Source organism: Bos javanicus, chromosome 2, assembly GCF_032452875.1.
Source record: "Bos javanicus breed banteng chromosome 2, ARS-OSU_banteng_1.0, whole genome shotgun sequence".
Lineage (NCBI taxonomy): Eukaryota > Metazoa > Chordata > Mammalia > Artiodactyla > Bovidae > Bos > Bos javanicus.
The window spans coordinates 17,965,228-17,980,245 of NC_083869.1; the positions used below are offsets into that span (position 1 = coordinate 17,965,228).

Sequence of the window (15,018 nt, forward strand, 5' to 3'; positions counted from 1 at the left end):
TAAATTAAAACGAAGTTATTCATGGTCTTTTTGTGCAAGACACTATCAAGGACATCTAGGAGAATTAAATAAGACATAAAGACAGATAATCTTTTTACTACCCAGATCACATATGGCTTACAAGATACCCATCTTTGTGGGAAGAAAAGTGGGTAATAGAATTCATATTTGGAAGTTTTTTAAATTTGAGTACCACATATATCATAATCACATGTCAATAGGCAATTAAAATGACATCTGCAATGACAGTGTAAGCACAGCATCAGGGTACATGTCTTGTACCTGCTGGGCAACTGTAAAACCCTGTGTGTGTGTCCGCAGATGTATGCTGCTGCTGCTGCTGCTAAGTCGCTTCAGTCATGTCCGACTCTGTATGACCCCATAGACGGCAGCCCACCAGGCTCCCCCATCCCTGGGATTCTCCAGGCAAGATCACTGGAGTGGGTTGCTATTTCCTTCTCCAATGCATGCATGCATGCTAAGTCGCCTCAGTCGTGTCCGACTCTGTGCGACCCTGTGGACAGCAGCCCACCAGCCTCCTCCATCCACAGGATTCTCCAGGCAAGAACACTAGAGTGGGCTGCCATTTCCTTCTCCAACAGATGTGTGCACATACATGCATATTCTCCTTTAAATGATACTACCTTCTAACCAGGATTTAGAGCTTGAATGGTTGACCAGCTTAAATTAATATGAACTAACAAAAAATTGCCTAGCTTAGTGGATACAACACAGTGAGGGTTTAAAAAAATCTTTGAATTTAGCTTAATTTTTAAAATTAAGTATAATTAATTTACAATGTTGTGTTAGTTTCAAGTGTACAGCAAGTGATTCAGTTTTATATATATGTGTATGTATGTGTGTGTATATCTATATACATTCTTTTTCATTCTTTTCCATTATGTGTGTATGCTCAGTCATTCAGTTGTGTCTGACTCTTTGTGACCCCCCCATGGACTGTAGACCTCCAGGCTTCTCTGTCCATGGAATTTTCCAGGCAAGAATACTGGAATGGGTTGCCATTTCCAGTTAATGGGTTACTCCATGGGATCTTCCCAACCCAGGGATTAAATCTGCATCTCTTGTATCTCCTTCATTGGCAGTCAAATTCTTCACCACTGTGCCACCTGGGAAGCCCTTTCCATTATAGATTGTTAAAAGATATTAAATGTATTCCCCTGTGCTAAATAAGTTTTTAAAAATCTTTGAATTTAGCTTAATTTTTTAAATTGAAGTATAGTTAATTTACAATGTTGTGTTAGTTTCAAGTGTACAGCAAGTGATTCAGTTTTATATATGTGTGTGTTTATGTATGTGTGTGTACATATAATGGAAAGGGAAGCCCTTTCCATTATAGATTGTTAAAAGATATTAAATGTATTCCCCTGTGCTAAACAGGTAGGTCCTTGTTTACCTATTTCATATACAGTAGTGTGTATACGTTAATCCTGAACTCCTAATTTATCCACTCCCCTACTGTGAAGATAGCGTTTTGTCATTGGGTGACATAAGACCAAAATAAGGGTTGAATTAACTTATTAATGGATTCTGGTATCTGATAGTTTGGTCCAGTGACAGATATCCGTGACTTTCCAAATACTCATAGATTAAAATTTATCACAGAATTTCATTTTTAGCACATAAACTATTTCTAGAATTCACTTAAAGTTATGCAAAATATCCTAGTGTTTGTAGGAAAAGCATGTGATTTTGAAAGCAATAGAACCCCCTCCTTATTAAAATGCATGTTCCCACCATTACTTTCAATGGCATTGCCTGTCAAATGTAGTAACAGAGGGACTCTGGTACAGATGGTGTGGATAGCAATCCCAAATTTCACATTTACTTATGATATGACTTTGGGCAAGTTACTCAATCTCTGTGCCTCAGTTTCCTTTTCTATAAATTGGGAATAATAACAATATCTATTTATAAATTTGTTACAGAAATAAACAAGATTATATATGTAAAAATTCTTGGAGCACCGCTTGATATGTGTCAGTGCTTAATAAATGTCCACATGTTCACCATATCACTACAATCTTTTGGTGATTACTTTCTGAGCTTTACTGGATAATCACCAAATTAGCTAGATCCCATACCAGTTTTCTAAATCATTCAATAATCTCAGCTTTCTAAAATTATGTGGAGGGGGAATAAATGCCATTTCATGGCTTAGTATCCAGACTATTTTATTCGAAAGCTCAACTTTGTTTGTAAAATTAGGTTAAAAATCAATTCTCCTCTCCCTTTCTCCACCCTTTCACAATTTCTTTAGCTCATTTATACCTGTTGTAATTGATTACATTTTCATTAAACTTAGTTTTTCTCCTCAATATTCCATTCAGTTGGACTGATGGCTTCACAGCATTTTAATTAGACACCATTACTTAAGGTTGGTAAGAGGATTGGGTGACACGCACTGCAACTGAATTACCTTCTCACCCATGGTAAGACTGCCGACATAGCTGTTTCCTGTGTATGCTGCCTAGAAAAAGCTCCGCACGGCTCCCACTGCATGCCTCTTTCCATTGTATATCCAGGTTAGCGGCCGCTCCTTAAGCTGTGTGCCTGTATCTTTCCAGCACCCTGAGCCCTTTTTTCCCCTGCCTCTGGCGCTGGAAACTGTTGGCTTTCCTTTTCTCAACACCACTGCCTCCCCATACCATGCAGGGAGTAGAACTCAGTCTCCACCATCCTCATGTACATGATTCCCAGAGATAAACAAAGAAGCCCGGTTAATAGTAGTGCTTTTCATAGGGTGACTCATAAGCAAATAAACTAAACAGCACACATTAAAAGGATAAAACACACTTTAAAATGTAATAGTTGTTTATCTGTTTGTATGATAGTTTCTGACTCTCACTTTTTCCCGACAACCCAGTGTTTCGGCCAGAGCTTCAGTGTGAACTCCATCAGGCGCATGACCTAGGATCTGGGATGATAAAATGAAAATGTCAAACTTTGGTCTCACCCCCAAGTAGACCTGTATGTTTTTCTCCCTTCTCTCTCTTTCTCTCTCTCTCTCTTTCTCTTTCTCATATGCACATATACTGCAAATGCCTCCAGATCATTTAGGGTGGAAAGTAAATTGTACTGGGAAAATCACACCCTAGATATCTTAAGCAGAGATGCACATTACTCGGACACTGGGCTGGGTCTCTGTTTCCTTTCTTGAAAAAAAGACTTTCTTCTGCTGCTGGTAGGATTCTTCTTAATGGCTCAGAGTTAATGCTAGAAATAGAATTTAGGTCCAGAAACTACCACTGTATTGATTTTATTTGTTGGATTAAATAGTTTCCACTGTTTAAGTAGTTGGAAGTTAAGAAACTGCCTAAACACAAACAAGAGTTGAGGGCAATCTTGGGAAAAGAAGAAGTCCTTAATGTCATTTTTCTTGAAATATAGATGTGACAAGAGAAGTGATACATTAACATAAGTCAAAATAATCAGAAGAGAGATATGTTAGCACAAGTCAGAATAATTAAATACATAAAATTATGATTCCAGACAGGGAGATAGATTATCTGCAAAGCTGTTGAAGTAACAGAAATTTTGCCTCAAGACAAGCAATGTATTTTAGCTTTCCTACTGCCCATCAATAGAGAATACTGGGATTTGATAATTTGTTGAGGAGATGCTAATGCCTTCCAGTTGACTTCAGTAATTCACGGAGGGCTTCCAAGTTCCACATAAGAAGATTGTGAGCTTTGTGCTCCTAGAATCTGAGATGAAGTCCAAATAATAACAAGCCAATAATTAGATCAGTCCGAGAATACATCTCAAGCCACATTTTGGGCAGGAAATTCTTTCTTTCCCTGCTTCTGAGCCCTCAAATACAAACATCAAAGACAAAAATTTCATGCCATTTCCTTTTTCAGGGGGTCCTCCTGACCTAGAGATTGAATCCAGGTCTCTTGCATTGCAGCTGGATTCTTTACCATTTGAGCCACAAGGGAACCCCCCTCTAATATGTATTATCTCCTAATGGAGCTAATGGATATTTGAAGTCTGGTTATTGCCTAGCTATATACAGAGCACATTTGATGAGATTGCCTAATACAAAATAATAGCAACTGGTTTCCCTACTGTAAAAAAGGAAAAGCTTGTGGAAGCTAAAATGGTTGTTATAATACTAGCATGTCTTCAGGATCAAACCAGACATTAGAACTGTCACCTGTGGCCATCAACTATAATTGAAACCACCTTTTATTTTGATAATTGAAAGACTATCAGAACATCTTGAGTTGAAGAAGATACATAACTGATGCCTTTCCCCTCCTTTATCAGTTTTTTTGTTTCTATTAGCTTGTTGTTTGACAAAAACTGTTCTGCATGTGGAAAAGAGAATGAAAGGACTTTGGAGAGATTTTCATCTTCCCTTAAGCATTTCTGTTAAGATGTTTGAATTGCTTATTGCTAGCTTGGCTCCTCCAGCATAGTTTTAAACAGAGATCAAAAAAATAAGATCTGACTTTGGATTGTAGAACCAAGTGCAGAAAAAGAGACCAGGAAAGTGTATGGTCATGTGATGCCTAGCTTTGAGTGTAGCAAAAGTTCACCTTCTTGCCACCTGAGTCGTTTGTCCTTGACAGAGCATTTTTCTATTGCTTTTGTTCCCATTGTTTCAGTCCTGACTTTGGGGCGTGCTGTTGGGAATGGGGATTCTCAGTTTATCCTCATCGGGCTCTTCCTCTGAGGCAGTGCTTCTGGCAGGCCTGGGCCACATGTCCGTTCTCTCTAATGCGGCGTTTCCATTGAGGCCCCGTGATGATTCACAGGACTTACTTCCATATTAGAATTAAACTCTGTAACTATAGTGTTGCATTTTGGTTTTCTCTTAAGAACATTCATAAACATAGCCTAATAAGAACCATTCCCTCTTCTCTGGACTTCTTCGGTTCTCCAGACAGATGTGGTGAAGGGAACTCTCTGACCACAGCCCTTCTGCCTCACGCTGTGGGCTCTGCTCTCGTTGCCTGTGTGACCTTGAATGACTTGCTTATCCTATTTATCTATTGAAAAAGCAACTGTCTCCTTTGTAGGAGGTGTAAAGATTGCTCGAGAAAATCTGAGACCTGCCTGGAGTAATACCTGACCCTGATCTAGGAAGGCCCTGTTCACTCTCTTTCCTCATTCTTATCTCCCAGCAGGGGTCAAGGTGAGACTGGGTTATTCAATATTGCAAAAAACTAGCCTTTCCTTGCCCAAAGCTGATAAGTTCAGTAGTGTTCTCTTCTAAACTCCCCACTCTTTCTGGTATATCCCTGCCTCAGTTCTGCTTAACGCATCTTCAGTTCCCCAGACTGAAATGCTTACATCTCATCTAATCAAATAAAAAAAGCTGGGAAGAACCCATCTGTTACGTTACCTCTGCTTTCCTCAAAGCTGTTGTCTGAGCCCCCCTTTCCTTAGCCAATAAACTTCTTCAAAAGAGACATTAGTTTTACTGCCTCACCCCTACTCAGTGACCCATTCATGTTTACCAACCAGTATCTCATCCCACTGTTCTCTTGATTCTGCTATTTTAAATTGTCTGTAATACTTAGTCCTTAGATCTACATTTAACAGATTAAGGATATTCTGAATATCCTTAAATTATAGAACCATCCAATAAGAAATACAATATAAGCCATAAATGTGATTTTTTAATTCTCTTAGCTACATTGAAAAGTGAAAAAAGGTAAAAAGCCATGTAAAAATGGGCTTCTCAGGTGGCACAATGATAAAGCATACACCTGCGATGCAGGAGACACAGGAGACATAGATTTGATCCCTGGGTCAGGAAGATCCCCTGGAGGAGGGCATGGCACCTCACACCAGTATTCTTGCCTGGAGAATCCCACAGACAGAGGAGCCTGGCAGGCTACAGTTGATAGGGTCACAAAGAGTTGGACACAACTGAAGTGACTGAGCATGCACACACACACACACGTAAAAAAGTGAAAAGCAAGAACACATTTTGTTTAATCCAACATATCTAAAATAGTAGTTCAGCATTGAATCAATATTAACATTCTTAACAATATATTTTCATTATTTTTTATACTAACTATATGAAATCATTTGTGCATTTTATACTTAGAGCATATCCCAATTTGAGTTTGTCACATTCCAAGTACTCAATAGCCATGTGTGGTTAGTAGCTACTTGTTTAGGACAATGCAGGTCTGTACCATTTGACTGAGTTTTCCTGGTATCTCTATTTAACTTCCAAGGCACCCCTTGGTTTTTACTGAACATCTCTGATTACTCTTTCTGTGCATCTTTGTTGATGTCCCTTCCTCTTCACTCTGTCTTCCTTCACCCTCTGGTAGGTGTTTCTTTCCAATCCCCACCTCCCTTCTGCAAAAAAATCTACCCCACTCCTTCTCCACCTTAGTTCTACATCCTCTGAGCACTGAGTACTTAGAATCTCATGTCAGACAGGTGAGATGACCACAAAACATCACTTAGATCAATCCAAAAGGTAAGAACCGGGAAGAGAAAGGAATGATATTCTCATTTTCCCCCTTAGTCCATCATCACCCAGAATCAATGCCCGGTGCACGCTCTGAATTTTTGTTCTTTCTTTCTTTCCACATGTTTCCAGCTCTCAACTCCTGTTTTTTATCCTTTTGCAGGGCCCATGTTCAAAGAATGTCCTGATGCATCATTTAGTGTCCTTATCACTCAGGCTTTGGGATAACTGCTGATATAATCTAATGCTTATAGAAAGTGTTCTTGGAGTATTTATGCAGCTGTCTGCAGTCGCTACGCACAGGATACAGTGACTGATTTACATTATGGTTGACATGCTGTTGGTTATTTGGGGTGTCTTGCTTTTACATCAGAAAGACTCAGTCTATTCTGTGTGCATCTCACAGCACATAAAGTAAATCTGATCTAAGATGCTGCTCATGTGTTTGACTGCCTCATGATGAGATTTAACACCCCCATGATGAACCATTTTCTTCTGAGTGTTATGCCACTTCGTTTTCAAGTTTCTTCCCAGGGTGCATTTGGGTAGTAAAAATGTATAGCCCTAGAGACTTGGTATGCTTTGTTAGGCAGGTGTATGACCAGGATATATGGAATACCACTGTAGGTCTTGAACTACATTCTCTTATAGGAAATATGTATGGGCATGCCCAAAGGAGTAGTATCCTTTGGAGGTTAAAATAGTATTTGCCAAATCTAGGGGATGATGTCAGAAGATACCTTAAAAAATCAAAATAACTGACTCCTTCCTGGCATTCATCACTGTTGACATGTGTTAGATGACAAATCTTTGACTCACAAAATCGAACAGGATTATCTGAGGGATCAGACTTCTCACCTGTTTTTAGAGATTAGTGAGCACCTGTTTGTCCCCATGTTTTCTTCACTCAGATTCTGTATTAACTTTCCCTATTAAAGCATTCTTGAGATTTCTGAGTTCCTACTACTTTAGATAAAAATAGATGAAGCTCACTCCTGGCACTTAATAAAATAAAGGATTTCTGAAAGTTAGTTATATTCATGAGCCATTTTTCTTTGATAAAACCCTTAAATCATCCCTTTTTTTGTTTTTATGCAGGCCTATAGCATCTTTTGTGAGATTTTTAATGCAATTTAATAAATTAATGTACAAATTTGGTAGCTCTTGATAAAATACTCTCCAAGGGTTCTAATATGCATGCAATACATATCATTTAGGTCTAATTTCTGGGCTGCCAGAAAGACAAACCACCTTCAGAGAGTTATAAACACATAAACACAGTACTTTAGATGTGGGCACTGGCTAATGGCTGTATTATGCACAGAGTACCAAATATTCTGAAGAGCATGAGGCAGACTTCACATGGAAACTGCTTCAGGGTCACCATCAGTCTTTTCTTTGCGCTGACACTAGCCTAAAATGCTGGTTAACAAAGGTTTCCAATTAGCAGAAAGCTGGAGAAACCCTCTTGCTGCCCACTTGACTGCTTACTCCATGCTGGAAAATGCTGAGTCTTGGTCTATATACTTGGTCTAGATCTATACCAAGTATAGATCTAGCTGTGTGATGTTATCAGCCCTGTAACAGTAATGGAGGGTATTATCCTAAGTAATCCCTAACTTGACTTCTCTGTAGTGTGTATGTATGTATGTGTGTTGGGGGGGTATATGTTTATTGTATGGACCTTCAGGACTTCAGGACTAACCTAGCTTTCTCCCTGGCCACATTCCTCCATGTTATAAAAATACAGAGAAATCCTGAGGCTGCTGCAGCCAAGATAAAGTAGGCTGGAGAAAGACACAGAGTACATTCTGGACAATGCCCACCACTTTGAGTGGGCTGCTGGGATTCATTTCACAAATGTGAAGTAATTTCCCTTGATGACCAAAGACTTTCTGTTACCTGAAGATAACAACAGGGCACAGTGGAAAGAGCATGGACTTTGGAATAATATAGGTTTGGGGACAAATCCTAGCTCTGCCATTTACTATTGGCCCTGGATAAGTTGCTTAACCTCTGTTTATCGGCAAGGTCAATATAGTATCATACTTGTTATAGAGCTGTTGAGAGAAAGAGATGATGCCCAGAAAACAACTAGCAAACTGTCTAGCACGTTGTGGGTTCTTAGGAGTAAGTAGCTATGATGGGATGATAAGAATAATGCTGTATAAGATTTGAAAGTAAAAATCCAACTCTCCTTTAATTGGGACAAAGGAATCTGTATCCTGGGGCCACATGTTATTGGTCTCAGTTCAGTTCAGTCGCTCAGTCGTGTCCAACTCTTTGCGACTGAGCACGCCAGGCTTCCCTGTACTTCACCAACTCCCAGAGCTTGCTCAAACTCATGTCTATAGAGTCAGTGATGCCATCCAACCATCTCATCCTGTGTCGTCCCCTTCTCCTCTTGCCTTCAGTCTTTCCCATCATTAGAGTCTTTTACAGTGAATCAGTTCTTCACACCAGGTGGCCAAAGTATTGAAGCTTCAGCCTCAGCATCAGTCCTTCCAATGAATATTCAGGACTGATTTCCTTTAGGATTGACTGGTTTATATTGCCTATCCCTTGTCCAGCACATCTTCCCGACCCAGGAATCGAACTGGGGTCTCCTGCATTGCAGGTGGATTCTTTACCAACTGAGCTATCAGGGAATTTTTTTTTAATCAGTCTCATGTCAACTTATATGATCATTCTTTAAAAAATGCAGCTTGTTTTATGTCTTTTATTATTTGTTGTTTTAATGCTGTGTAAGGTGCGTATTGTAAATCGAGTCTAAATGATTGTAAGTTATGTCCTTAGCTATTTATAAGGTCTATGGAATTTTAGTAGCTTCTCTATTCATTTTTTTGGATATAGATATTCAGGAGTTGTAGCAAACTAAGTATTTGTACATTGTCTTCTAATAGTAGAAATATAATTCTACAAATGCTATTTCATATCTTCACTTAACAATGTAACTATACTCAGATTGATCATCTTATACAGAAAAGAAGATTTATATTCTAAAAGAATGCATGGTTTATAGACTGTGTGGGATCTATTTTGGTTCTTGTTTGTTAGGAGATTTTGAATTTGAATTATTTTCTTCAAGCTATGTGATCCAGTGAAATATGTTGTTTTTATAATTTAGGGGTATTACTTTGTTTTTTCTCTTAAGCATGTAGAGACTGAAATGAAGAAAAATGAAAAGATTGAAATGAAGAAAAAACCTGATCATATTAATGAAACACATGAGTTTATATAAAAAAAATTGAAGTAGTTTAAGTTTTAAAAACATGGAGAATTTTGATTCATTTATTCTAATATCTGAAATTTGACCTCTCTTTGTTGCTTCTTACCCAGGTCACATGTTGGTTTCAGAAAACTATAAGAGATTTAGAGGAACAAGGTCTAGGTACATCTCTTTCAGACAATGAGGAGCTTATTCGTAAGCACGAGGAACTGATAATAAAAGCAAAGGTAAGAGACTCATTAAAAAAAATAACTGAAAACTGCATGGACTTCTCTTGAATACACTTCTATAAGTAATATAGTGGAGTAGTAAAAACTGGTTTTGTATAGTTTGCTTGCTGTTTGCATTTGTTTTTTCCTTAACTTGTTTCATGTTCTTAGTTTTGCAAAAAGTAATTGCTAACAGTCAGGCAACCACTTGGAGGTGCTTAGATGTGTGAAATGGAACCATCAAGTGTTGAGAGCAGGAGGAGCAGAACAACCTCTATCAGTGTTCCTCTCGCCATTGAGTCTTGTTGTTTGGAAATTGACTTATTTGTACATGTGAGAGTCTGTAAAGATTTTCTAAGTTTTCTGGTGCTCCATTTTGATTTTTTAAAAAACCTGTTCTAGGTAAACACAATCTGCTGCTTCCTCTCCTACCACCCTTCCAAACCCATCCTCCCAAACATGTAAAAATGTATTGCTTTGACATCGTTATGTTCAACCATTGCCTAGTAGGTTGGCCCATTGTGTTCCAGAGCTTCATGACTTAGCTGTACCTACAACTATCAACTCCCCAAGATATTAATAACAGAAAGTTCTCTAAATCTCGATTCTGATTAAAGTATTCATTGTTTTCACTCTACTACAAATGGACTTTCAGAATATAAGCTCCTTGTTTCAGACAAGTTGACTCCTTCTTTTCAGGGTCCTGAGCCACTCAGGAGCCAGTTATAGATCTCATACAGAAGCTGAGTATTACTCCATATACTCAGTAAGTAGTTTTTGGGCCAAACTGGTTTTGAACTGAGACAGAGAAACCCCTTTTTCTACAGCATCCTTGCAAATAAAGTTATTTTCTAAAAAAAAAAAAATGTTTTCTGAGAATTGCTGTTTTATTACTTCCTACAAAGTATTCCATATGTTGTAAGATTTTCCTTCAACTATGGGCTGGCCTTTGGAACCCCTGATCTCAATGGCATCTTTAAAGACTTTTAAACATTGAATATCTATTTAGAGATGAAAGCTCACACATAACTTGTTGATAAAAATTGATGACAGTGGTCATCAATTTGTGACACTACATAATCCAATGGCAAGATAACTGGTTATTCAAGACAGCAGAGGTCCCTGTGTCAAGTGGGTTGAAAAAGACCCCGTCAATGTAGATGCAGAGGAGGGAGTGACACTGTCCCAGGGTGACCCAGGATGGCCTTTCAGAGGAAGGGATTTGAGCAGATGAATGGAGTAACGATGGTTGGTTAGGCGAGCGTGATCGTTCCTCAATTAGGTAGAATAAGGGAAAACAATGATAGACCAATTTATCTGTGATGAGAGTTAAAGGTCTGGGCAATGTTCAGTCCAGAGACGGTAGACCCAGGGCAACTGTTTCAGAGGCCATCCTTACCCACGGCCATTCCCTAGAGAAGACATGCTAACAGGGCATGGTCTTTACAGAGAAGTAAACTTCACTGGATGAAAAATAGAAGAGTATTCTGAGGCCACAGAAGGAGGTCCTAGATAACCTTAAAACCCCTTTTAAGTTTTAGTTTTATAAAAGAGACAGGATTTAAATTACAGTAACTATTATGCTTATTAAATTTAAAGTAACATGAAAAACACGTTTTCAGAGATGGTTGAAATGATGGACTAGACTGGAAAAACGGCCACATTTCTTAAACGTGGAGATAGCATCTTCGTCATCTTGGTATTCCCAGCACCTAGGATAGTGTCTGGCATTTAAAAAGGGTGTCTGATTCATGTCTGCTTTTTAAACCCTCTTTCCAGAAGAAAGAAACATCCTTTTAGTGCATTTCTGTGATTTGCTAGTGACTTTAAGTAGTGGCTTAGCCTCCTTTCACCTACCTAGCCATCCTTATCTTTATGTATTTATTTTTAAGTGTTTGGTCCTCAGCATAGAGTTACACAAACTCTAATTCATCCTAGATCTCAGGGTTGGCTTCTTGGTTTATTTTATTATTTTCCCTTAATCTTTATCTTCCTCACATCCTCATTCTCATAGGCATCTACTCTAACAGTCTATGTCTTTAGACATATTCCCATTCTTAAAATATATACAGAGTTACATGTTTTCAATCTCCATAAATTGTATTAAGGCATAGATTTCTTGTGTTTCTTTCCACAACACTGGTTGCGTCTCACTTACATAATTCTTTGTGATCTTCACTAGGGTGATTGCTAGATGCAGCGTAACTTTCGAAAGTCCTGGAACATAGATACTGGTGTCTTAATTCTACCCTTCATGATGTTGGTTGCCTTCCATTTCTTTATTCCTTACAATGCTTGACCTTCTAGTCCACTGACTCTTCTACTGAACTCCTCGCTGGTCAGCTCTTCTGCTGACTTCTTCACTTCAGCTGTTAGGTTTTTCATGACCAATCCCTCACACAGAATATGTGTCATAATTTTTCTTTTTCCTGCTTCATCTATCTAATATCCTTCTTTATATCCTAACATGTGCTTTGTTCATATATTAAATTTTTGGTCTGTCCGGTGCATTACTTCTTGGTTCTCATACGTAGGTATTTCCGTGTGTAGTTTGTACATCAGGTGTTATTTTCTCCTGTGGGTTAATATTCCCTTGGGATATCAACAGCTTCACCTGGTAAGGCGTGGGAGGTGTGAAGGCCAGTGCTCCAGCTTGTCCTTTTCTGGGTGAATTGGCTTCAGGGTACAAGGAGATGCCTCTGAGAGCTTGTTGTTAGTATTAGGGCTCTACCGTTTCTGGTTTGCTCCTTTACCCCAGACACACACAAAGGAGGGGACGCCTAGGAGGACCTCCCACTGATTGGACGCTGAACCCTGCTTTGTTCCAAAGACCCATTTCCCATATTCTTCCCAGCTTACCTGATGGAGAGTTGAAGAGGGCACACCAAGAAAGAGTCAGGTTGCTTCTCTTTTATATATTAGCTGTCCACCTGTCAGAGTCCAGTCCTTTCCTATTGATCTTCTCTGGTTGGTACTGGGTTGGGGCTCTGATTTTCTTTCCTGAAAAGGTACCTTGACAAACAATGACCAGGCAGGTGGGGAGAGAAAGCATCACACCGAGAAAGTTGTCCCCTAGCATATCTCCTGGCTAAGGCATCTGACCTTACTCTACTCCAGAAAGCCATGTGGCCCTGACACTGAGAACTAACCCCTCAAGGAAGGTTCTTCTCTATAAACTTTACCTCTGCTTTGTCAGCCTTTGCAGGAAGGAAAAGCTACATAATTTGTAGGATCCAGTTTAAAATGGAAATATGGAAGCTTTTCTCAAAAAGTTACTGAGATTTCAATACAGTAGCAGCAGAGTATTAAACCAAGCATGGGGCCTTATAAACAAATGTTGCTGTGTGGCACAGGACACTTACCCATGATGCTGGTCCTGTTTACAACGTTCAGATTTTTGAAAGGACCTAGAGACCTTTGCTTGGAGAAGGCAATGGCACCCCACTCCAGTACTCTTGCCTGGAGAATCCCAGGGATGGGGGAGCCTGGTGGGCTGCCATCTCTGGGGTCGCACAGAGTCGGACACGACTGAAGCGACTTAGCAGCAGCAGCAGCAGAGACCTTTGCTGGTCAAACATTTTCCTTAGCCATCTTTACTAACTCTTCCTACCTGTGCTAGCGTGTTTTCTAAAAATAAAGATTAGTTTACTATATCGGGTTGCATTTACATAGGAAAAAACAAGTCTGAATTCCTGCTGTCACTCACTATGATGTCTTGGGTATACTTGACCTCTCTCAGCCTCACCTTCCCCACCTGAAAGGAAGAGCCATGAATAATTCAATGAGAAGATATTTGTGAATGTGCCCCCATTTTAGTTGTGCTTCCAAAAATGTTTCCTCTCCCATCCATGGTGTAAACATCCAAAAAATTTATATCTGTGGTTTTTAACAATGACATTCCTCATTCTTGGAGGAAGAATCCAATTTTTTATGTCCTTACACAGTAAGTGGAATATTACACTTGGATTTTCTTTTTTCTTTTTTTTTTTTTTGAGTGGGGGTATAAGGATAAGAAGGGGGAGTGTTTCTTTCAAAGGAGATTTAACATAGACATAAGGCCTCAAGCTGCGGATTCATTAATGAACCACATATAGATAATCTGGTAACACAGAGGAAGGTAGGTTTTTCTGTTCTGACAGCTAAGTCGGACAGCAGTGAGTTGTTCTGTATTGCTTGTTAGTCTACTCAGTATTTTCCTTTTAAATAAACATTCAAAATCCCTCTCTCATTGCTTACTGGAATGCATTCAAATACAAAATATGACAACTTCAAATCTTTTAATAAACTTTATTTATACTGTACTGAAAGAAATGAACTAAAAAATTTTTAATACAACTTTTAACTGTGAGTAATTTTAACTATGAGTATTAAATTATACTTTCTTTAAACATGAAAAATATTTTCCTTTTACGTATGGAACAGGTTAAGAAATAGCAGGTATGGGTGATTATAAACCACCCTTTGGTTAAGCACCTTAAATACGCTTAGATTTTATCCTGTATCAGTTTGGTGCCTCAAGGCTTGAATTCAAAGTCTGGAGCTCAGAGTTGTTTTTAGGGGGTATTAAAATAATATATTAAGAAACACTTCGTTATTGTCTCCTTTGAGAAGACATAAACATTCCTTCTTCTGTACATCAGAAATAATGTTTATCCAAGAACTGCCTTCAGCAACCAACATTTGCTTCTGTTTGGAGGAAACCTTTTCCAGTTTGGGTCCAGTGTTTAGGGCCCTGCAAATTAGCTGAAAATAGACAGTTTAACAGGAGTAAAGACAAGATTTATTTTCACATAGTGTACATGGGAGGTTCCAGTAATGGAAAACTCATGAAATAGCCCAAAGTAAAGTTTTACAAAGATCAATTTTTCAAAAGAAAAGTTTTTAGGGCTTCAGTGGGAGAATATGGAAGATTTTATTTGGCTTCTTGATGGTAGATGAGCAGTCTGTCTTCTTCCTGGCTAGGGGTATCCCGAGGGAGGGTTTGTGGCAGCTGAACTCATACTTCCTGAGCACAGTGTCAGTCTTCTTTTAATCAGAAAACTGCCTGGGAAGGGGTCGTTGGAAGCTGTATAGGAGGTTTCACTTAAGTTTAGGTGATACTTATTTCTGCGGCTGCTAAG

General features: G+C 38.9%; 1 protein-coding gene across 4 annotated transcripts in view; it reads left to right on the top strand.

Annotated features, from left to right (window-relative positions):
* Positions 1 to 15,018, top strand: part of CCDC141 (coiled-coil domain containing 141) — a 230,738-nt gene that overhangs the window by 91,091 nt on the left and 124,629 nt on the right. For 3 of the 4 annotated variants that reach the window (XM_061434124.1, XM_061434130.1, XM_061434146.1), the window contains exon 6: positions 9,800 to 9,916. The exons of the other annotated variant lie outside the window; for it this stretch is intronic. In XM_061434124.1, the coding sequence (XP_061290108.1) occupies positions 9,800 to 9,916 (117 nt within the window). The remainder of the gene's footprint in view (positions 1 to 9,799; positions 9,917 to 15,018) is intronic. 4 annotated transcript variants of the gene reach the window in all.